Source organism: Pezoporus occidentalis, unplaced genomic scaffold (assembly GCF_034315485.1).
Source record: "Pezoporus occidentalis ecotype Australia unplaced genomic scaffold, CSIRO_AGI_Poc_V1 ctg9, whole genome shotgun sequence".
Classification (NCBI taxonomy): domain Eukaryota; kingdom Metazoa; phylum Chordata; class Aves; order Psittaciformes; family Psittacidae; genus Pezoporus; species Pezoporus occidentalis.
In genome coordinates, this window is record NW_026916262.1 from 5,367,160 (window position 1) to 5,376,200 (window position 9,041).

The window sequence follows — 9,041 nt, forward strand, 5'->3', positions numbered from 1 at the left end:
ATATCCTAATCTTCTACACCAAATCACCATATACAGACAGCATCTTTTACAGAACATGAATGTCAACGTGAGATTTGCAAGAAAGTCTACTCAATCTCCTTGTTCAAGACATAGCAGTCACGTCAAAAGAGGTGACATTACATGCTGGGTTGATAAGCAAAACAAAACCCATTTATACCAGAACTTGCTGATCATTCTCAACTGCAGGTACCTTTTCTAGTCAAGAAGTTTTACCCTAATTAGGATTAATCACTTTACAGGTGGTGATGTTCCAGGTCATTGTAAGTTCATATAAATAAAATACTTCAGTTATGATATCAGGGACTGTTATCTCCCAGCAAACTCCATGTCAGATTCTGTTGCCTTATAACTGAACACAGCTGAACATGGTTCACTGCAAGAGAAGTTGCCCACCAACATTTTTGTCATACTCGTCATTTCAGACAAACAGAGGAACGGTTGTGAATGAAATGGCAGGTACCTGTGCTAGCTTGTTCAGGAACAATATATCACAGGCCACAACACTTTCTGTGAAACCTTGACTTCCTTAAACTCAACTAAGAGCTGCTCTTTTACTCCACCAAAACTTGCACTAATCCTAAAGAACAGGGCGTTTTCCACCTGCTCTTTTCAGGGCTGCTGTAGGCCACATACTGTAATGAGACAGACTTTCTGCTTCAATTACTATGAGGAAATCTGAAGCATTATCTAGAACTGTAAATTAGACGAGGTGAACAGAATGAAATGCAAGTACCCTGAGGTCTGCAGAAATGGGAATTTACAAGGTACTGCTGCCTCTACCGAGACCCAGGCCCACGGTCCTCAAAGATCCTCAAAGATCAGTACAACCGTAAAAAGCTTTTAGTAAAAAGAGACAGAGCCATGGCATCACTTCCCTTGTGCTGAAACAAAGGCTTCCACAAGACCACAGTCAAATCTATCAATAAATAAAGAAATAAAAAGTGCATCAGGTAAAGAAAGACCTTGTGTAACATTCTGATAAGAAAATATATCCTAAGTTATGGTCCTAAGATCACAGCGAAAGCTAGTTAATTATTACAGGCACTGAAGCAACTCTTCTTTTTGGTTGCTTGGTTTTCAGATTTTTTGAGTTGGACATAAGATAATTGGGAAAATTACTTATTTCCATAGTTTTCCAAAGTGTCCCTGCCCATGGCAGTAGGTTTGGAACTAGAAGGGCTTTAAGGACCCCTCCAACCCAACCCATTCTATGACATAGAAGCGCAGACAATGAGCTTTCCTCTCTGAAACTCCTCCTTCCTGTTTTCATAAAAATCTGAAAAAAGCAATGTACAACAGACTGTATTGTAACTGTCACTCCTTGGCTCATTTTTCCACCCAAACCCAGCAGTAGAAACACGATCAAGTTATTGTTTACAATGATTTAAGGCTACTCATTCCAAAATGCAACTTTAACAACCAAACTTGCTTTCTCTCATGGAACTTCAATTACTTTTCACTGCTGTTGCATTGTGACTTCTAAAAGAGCTGGAATAACATGAAGAATTGCAACAGTCTTGAAAAAGGTCATAACTCTAGGCTTGGGTTGGCTGGCTGTGAACAACCCACATGACATACTCCTAATATGCAAGATAAACTGTTTTTTATTAAAATTGTCATCCTTTACTCCTACTTCTGGTTTTGGAGGCAGATTTTGACACATGGAAGAAAAATCTGTTAAAAATTCAAATAAAATATATACATAGTGATAAACTCCTATTTTTATCATCAGTAAGAGTCTACTAATCATCCCAGGGTAGTTCAGGAATTCTCTCAAATTGGCTGGTAACGTCTCAAGCAAATGCTTGAGATACCACAAATCAGATCAACACTTCCTTCCTAATTGCAATGCACATGTACTGTCCATGTCAAACTGATTAGCTGCTACACAGCAGCAATGAGATGTGGCAAATGGCCAGATGCAGAAGGCCGCTTGGTTCTGAACATTTAAAGAAGCTCTCATGGAAGTATGCTGAGACCACAGATGAAAGGCGAACTCCAGGGCTTTCCAGAAAGGTAGTCTCTGTAACTCTCCTGTTTTTCAACCAGCATAGGTTACTCCAGGTCAGCAACATCATTTTCTTTTTCCAGTCTGTGCCTGTTTCATTATTCAGTTAAGTACGATTTCTGAACAGATTACAGATCTTCCAGAAGAGTCTTTCAATGCCTTTCTGCTCTTCTTGCAACTACTGCTACTTAGAAGAAAGCTGCTGAGACTGCTGCCAAGATTTCTGCAGAAATAATGCAGAACACAGCAGATGACATGGAAAGCGGACTCTTCATCTACTTTTTAAATATGTTGGCATTGCTCAGCTATGCTGGACAGGCATCTTTCTAGTAGAAATAATAAATTCAAAATTACCATATTTTCCTTTATTTTTAATTTCAAATAAAATCCTTTTTCGATACTCTTTCAAGCAACATAATTTCCTCAATTCTCAAACATACACACTTATGTCAAGTATCATTCTGAGCAAGTTGCATAAAAATCAAATTGTCAGAAATAATAAAAAACATCAAACTCATTTTGCTTGTGATCAGATTACGAGAATAGGTGATTTACAATTATTACAGCTACTGCTACAAAGCCCTCCACCATGCAGATGATGAAAAGTAATGTAAGAGTGAACTATGTAAAAGAAAATCCTCTACTAACTAGAATCCCTCTGAAATCCATTAATTTGCTGAGGAAGACGCATAACAAAGTAAGAACAGTCATGCATGGTCAGACCATGACCTAGGTCATTCTACCCTAATATTCTGCCTTCAACAGGGGCCAAAAGCAGATGCCTGGGGACTAGTAAGAAGAGGGCAAGTAAACATCAAGTTCTTGTCTAATATTCTTCCATGTTCAATCCAGCGACTTCCTGAGCTGGATGTGGTTTCTCATATTTTGCAGAACCTTCCACAGATTTTTTCTGACAAAGTCATGCAGTCTTCTCTTTGGTTTTTTAGCATCTGCAGCATTCTCCTATGAGAGGTTTTCATACCCACAGCTGCTGCTTGAAGAATCATATGGTTTCTCCTAGATTTACTTGGTATACCCTAGTTCTTCTGTACAAAAACAGCTCACACTCACATCTATCATCATTTTTAGATCACTATCAATCCTTCCTCAATCAAGTTTTCAAAACTGAAGAATCTTAGTTTACTAATTCTTCATAGGAGAGCATGCTCCATATCTTGAGTTCATAACTCAAGCTTGGAAGCTCTGCACTCCATGGCACTCCCATTGTGATTACCAAGAAATAAAACAATCCTCCATTCTACAATACGTTTAAGGAAATAACATTCCAAATACCACATACTGTATACATTGTAAACATAAAGGTAATACTTTAGGCCAAGGAATTATAGCTTCTTTCCCAACTCCAACTACTGGGTATCTCACTATTTCCCTGAGCAATACCAGAAAGCTCCTGAAACTCATCAGGAGCATTACTGATGTCTGATATCTTAAGTCTTTTGTCTTTCTTTAAACATAATAGTAGAAGGTTGGGGTTTTTTGGTTTTTTTTTTTTTTTCTGGGGGGGGGGGGGGCAACGAGGGAGGAGAGTAAAACAAGACTGAAACAGAGCCAAGACAGTAAACTGGAGGTTGCACGTAAGAGTGCTTCCAGAAAAGCCCAAGTCTTATTTAGGAGATGAAATACACAGCAGCCAAAGAATCACCCTCATTTTAATATACCACTCCTTCTTCTTAACCCTTAATGAGATCTTAAAAGAAGAAAAAAGGAAAAAAAACGAACTACCACAACAAAACACAAGGAAAAGAAATCTATTCTATACACAAGTGCTATTCTATACACAAAACACAGAACATTCTTTTTAAGTTCTCTCTTAATGCTTTGTGTAAATAATCCTAACAACACATTACGCTTTATTTTCATCACTTTACACTTAGATACACTGTGATGTAGTTACACAAAGACCATATTTCCTCTAATTTTATTATGCTCATTATTCTAATTTATCATTCTTCAAAATTGTGGGTTTCCACTGAAATTCTGAAATCTCAATCTCTTCGTTCAATGGGAGAACAGACTATGCTTCACAATGCTTTCTCTAAAAGGCATACACTATTTTGAAGAAATGGTGATTCAATTGTTCCCTATTTTTCAAAATAAAAATGTAGTTTTAAACAGGATATATCAGTGCTGATTTTAAGAATGTAAAATTTAAAAAAAAAACCTTATTTCCAGCAGGGTTTACGACTTGACTTCTGAAATATGATAACTGAAATATGCACAGCACTAACTTCACTGGATAGCTTATAAACATTTAGTCCACTTAACTCCCCACTGAGTATGCAGTTTAAAGGCAGTCTTTAACGTCTCCTAATTAATTTTAAGTTTTGCAAAGCATGTAGGTGACCCTTAAATATGACAGTCTCCCTGAACATGAATTTGACCTTCCACAACCCCAGTTCAAGGTTTCTTCATACAAGTAACTTTTATACACGCAAGTTTTACTGGGAAGTGCACTAATCCATTCCCATCTACAATATGTATTTGCATGACTGAGGCAAAAATTAGCTGAAACTTTTATATGTGAAGACAATCGGACAAAACAAAGGAGTTCTAATTAAAGTCTTAATCATCCAAAAGCTCCCAAAGGAAGCCAAGACAAAACCAACCACTTTATAAAACATATGCATATTCTAAACACTGATGCCTTTGAACTTTTCAATATTGCAGTTGGAGAAGAAAAATAGATGGCAATCTGGAATTCTAAACTGAGTGAGATAAACTAAGCAAACTACCAAAAAGTTAAATCATCCAATTGCCACTGTTTGAAACCTTATATGTCTGAAAACATAGAACATCAATACTCTCACTCTTATCCAGAGATAGTAAGAAAAAAGAAAAGGTATGAAAGCAGCAGCCTCTATGTGCCTTTATCACTCCCAGAATGTCTTCCTTGCAAAAAAACAAACCCCAAAACAACAAAGCAAAGAAAAACAACACCCTCAAACCAAATAAAACAATCAAACAAAACCCAAACCACACAAAATTTTAAAAGTAAGTGTTCTCACTCATGTAGTCTTTGCATACCCATGCTTATCCCACAGAAAGAAGGATTCACTGATAAACCTTCTTCACATGTACCATTCTCTGTCTGGTTACATATGTTCTCTGTGGCTTTTTACTTCTGGCTGAACTGTCCAAGGGAAAAACTGCAGTAAGACAGTCTAGAACATCATCAGTGTGCTTCTGTGGTATAAGCCTGACTTTGTAAATAATAAAAAACATGAGATAACAGAGTATTTTGACTTAATACATTATTTTTCTGCAAAGACAGCTGTGGTCTTTGCCACCTTTTATATGCCTTACTAGACACCAGGATCTTGTATGTGGCTTTAGACATGCCTAACTCCCTGAATGACATGTCCATTTTCAATCTCATTTTCTCCATTATTCAAGCAGTTGCTGTTTCAACTAATGAAAAATTTCAGTTATCAGGTTTAAAGACCCAGGTTTTGGTGGGAGGGGAAAACCCCACACATCCCACAAAATAGATTTCAGCCCTTTTTGTTCATTTGCAGCTCTCTTTCATTTCGTCCAGATTCCTGGACATCTGTGAAGGAGAGACAGTACTCACAGGGGTGGTTAATTCATTGTTAAATTTCTTGTTTGCCCCACTGTGGCAGAACATATGTTCACGCAAGAGAGTCTGTCTTGTCTGCTCTCCTATTCCTGACAGCAGCTAAGGACAGATATTCAAAGACAAAGCACAAAAGCATGACAAATAGAGAGCAATTCATTCCCTAGACTGTCCGGGCTTTCATAGCCTGGCAACTTCGAGCCACAAGTGCAGCACATTTACATCCCCATCTCATCCACACTCTGCAAATCAGAATAACCCTTTCCATGGTATTTTTGGTATAAAATCTTGGCAACATGTTTCAAAATGCCTTGCATGAGGAGTGGGGGGGGAGGGGGTAAACAGTGGTTTCTTCTGATCATTTTAAATGTATTGCATGCTAATTTTTCAGTTGATACTCTCTGTGTTATGACACAATCACTATGAATTTACCTTCCCCCAATAATTCATAATATTTGAAATCTTCTGGTTTGTTTTTGTATAATTGCCAAAAATACACTGACATTTACTGAATTTCAGATGTTTGAGGTCACTGAAGGCTTGTAGAATGATCTCTCAAGCACCTCTGCTTTTCTGTTTCCTGAAAACTTTTGCCTGCTATAAATGCCCCACCCTCCTTTTCTAAACCATTTGTCTTTTGAATGTTATTCAAAGCAGCCGAAGATGGTAACTGTATTCACTCCCACTCTGTCTTATCTTTTAAAGGGTTACAGGAAAGCCTCACTGTTACTCTTAATAGCTTATAGAAACTAAAAGCCTTACGCAAAGGAACTTGTTGAAAGCTTTGTGAAAATTCATATATACCATATCATCTTACATAAAGGCCTGCTGATTCTCAGTTTTGCAATTTGTGACTCACCCCCTCATTAAATCTCCCACAATATATATCATTTATTTATATTATGGCTTCATTGTAATCTGCTTGATGTGGTAGTCCATACTTTCTTACACCGGTGTTGCAATCCCTCTTTAAAAAGAAGAATCACACTTGCCACCCTTCTTCCACCTAGTTTTGCCACTGTTTGTGCCTTATGGAATACAGCACAACAGGCAAATTCAATTACTTTATGCTTGAGCTCCTCTAGAATTCAGTGAATGCTTCCATATCTTGCAACTTAGCACTAGTCAGTTTATCAGACTTACTGACATGCCAGCCAGGGGGGAATCTAGAGAACTGTATCCATAAAGATCCCTACCCCCTTTCCCATTTCCACAATAAATCTCTGCAGCCTTGTCTTCTGTGAACTCTGGCAGCAAGTGTTAGAACACCAGTTGTCCTACAGTAAACACATCTGCAGCGATCTGTCTTTGGACCAACTTTTTGATTTACCCAAAAAGACATACCGCATTTTTTAGCGTGAATCGGAACGAAGCAAGAAAGTATTTCCTTTAAGCAGTTCCACTGCATTTACAGATCATGGCAAGGTTCACAGCTTCAGGGACAAAACAACCCGAATGAAGAGGCATAGCAAAGCTCCCCGCACGCCTGTTACTGACATGCACCCGTATGCAGCCCTGACACGTTCTCCAGCTGTGGTCACCAGATCGTGGTTACTGGCTTGTCCACAACCACTAGTAACACATGAAACCAAACAACTCTTTTATTTTGCTTCATATACCAAAGAGTCTGCATTTCGTTATGAACGGTTCAAACAGCAAAACACGATATACCGAGCCTTACACCAATTTTAATCATTCATTGCCATGTCACGGCCGTTAACCATCTTGTAGGGAAACAAGTGACAGGGAAGAAGTCACCCCCTGGCCGCCGGCGAGGCCCCCGGTATAGGGCTACGCTCACAGCCAGAGCTCCGCGCCACCACAGACCCCGCCAGTCATGCACGCCCGACGGGAAGCGCCGCAGGCTGGGCCCGGAGGAGGGGGCATTGCTCCCCTCCCGCCGCTGGTTCCCCGCCGCCACCGTTCCCAGGCTCGCCTCCCGCAGCAGCCGCACCAAGCTGCACCCTCCGCAGCAGCCCGCAGGGGCAGGGGTACGAGCGTCCTCCCCACCGCCCCTCGGCTCCGCTGCGGCTACCCTGGGCGGGCGAGGGGCCGCCGTCCTGCCTGCACGGCCGCGGTCCCCGGGCTCCACCTGGGCTCCGCCTCCCGCTGCCCGCCAGCCGCGGCCCCCCGCGGAGCGCCCGCGGCCGCCCCCTCACCTCGGTAGCGGCGGGAGGCAGCGTGGCAGGCGGTGAGGAGCAGGACGGCGCCCAGCGCCAGCACCTTGGCGCTCCTCACGCTGAAGTAGTAGTTGATCTCCCGCTTGCCCCCGGTGTAGGCCAGCGCCGCCATCTTGGTTCCTCCATGACAACAGTGTGCGATGGAACGGGCGGGCGCTGCGGGGCAGCACTGGGTCCCCGCTGGCGGCTAAGGCAGACCCCGCCGCTACTGCCGGCTGCCACCGTCCCCACCGGAGCGGCTGACAGCAGCCCGACGCCCCGCTGCTGGGGCGGAGCCGCCGCCCTCCTCCTGGCGCCGCTTCTTTCCCTCGCCCTCCAGCGGGCGGCCCCAGCGCTGAGCTTCCCGCCCCGCGGCGGAGCGCCCCGGGCCAGCGGCTGAGGGGCGGCGGCGAAAGGGGCATCTTACCGGCCCCCGGCAGCTCTCTTGTCGCCGGGGTCCATTGGGACTGGGCTCCATAAGGAGTATCGGGGTGAGGGGTTGTTCCTGACCCGGTACGTGACTGCTGGCACCGGGCAGTGCTGGCTTTCCTCCCAGCGATGCTGAAATATTACCGAAGGGAAATCCTGTTCCTCCACAGGGAGTTACCCGAGTCGTAACTGGGGAAAGGTGCAGGGCAGCAAATCTGCTCTCCGCGACGTGCTCCTTCCTCATGGTGAGAAGCTGCCCATCTGACCCACCGGGCCTGGAGCAGGGCAGGTGTCCACACTAACCACACTGCCATAAAATAAGGTGACCGTATATAAACCGTATATACACAGACATAAAACTCAAAAAAGGTGTTCAGTGTGTATTCGCATAAACATGGGAAACAAGCAGCGAGCAGTCGTCTCTGGTTTTTATTTCACCATCCTTCAATTTCCTTGTCATCCAGAAAACGCTGTTCTGAATGTTCTGCAAATCACTGAATTTGATTATTAATTGAATAATACATGAAAAAATAAACATGGGGAAAAGAAGTGAAACTTTTGAAACAAAACAAGGAAGTTTAAACACTACAGGCAAAGTTTTATTTTCAAATATCTGAAAACCAGAAGAACTTAAGGTATTATGCAAACGCAACGTAGTGTACACACAAAATCTGAGTTCTTCTATTATGTGCGGTTACTAAATATTCCATTTATATCCCATTTCCACCCAACCAATGTTTTCACTATCATCCGACATACAGCCTGTATTTCTTTCTATTCAGTTCAGTCTTTTGATTAATTCACTTTCTCAGCGATGTTTCTAAATAAT

The 9,041-nt window shown here is 42.1% G+C and overlaps 1 protein-coding gene across 1 annotated transcript in view; it reads right to left on the reverse strand.

The window, feature by feature from the left end:
- CASD1 (CAS1 domain containing 1) overlaps positions 1 to 8,055 on the reverse strand; it is a 30,209-nt gene extending 22,154 nt beyond the window's left edge. The window contains exon 1 of the mRNA XM_062605028.1: positions 7,784 to 8,055. Coding sequence (XP_062461012.1) covers positions 7,784 to 7,916 — 133 coding nt within the window. The 5' untranslated portion in view covers positions 7,917 to 8,055. The remainder of the gene's footprint in view (positions 1 to 7,783) is intronic.
- Between the last annotated feature and the right edge of the window lie 986 nt (positions 8,056 to 9,041).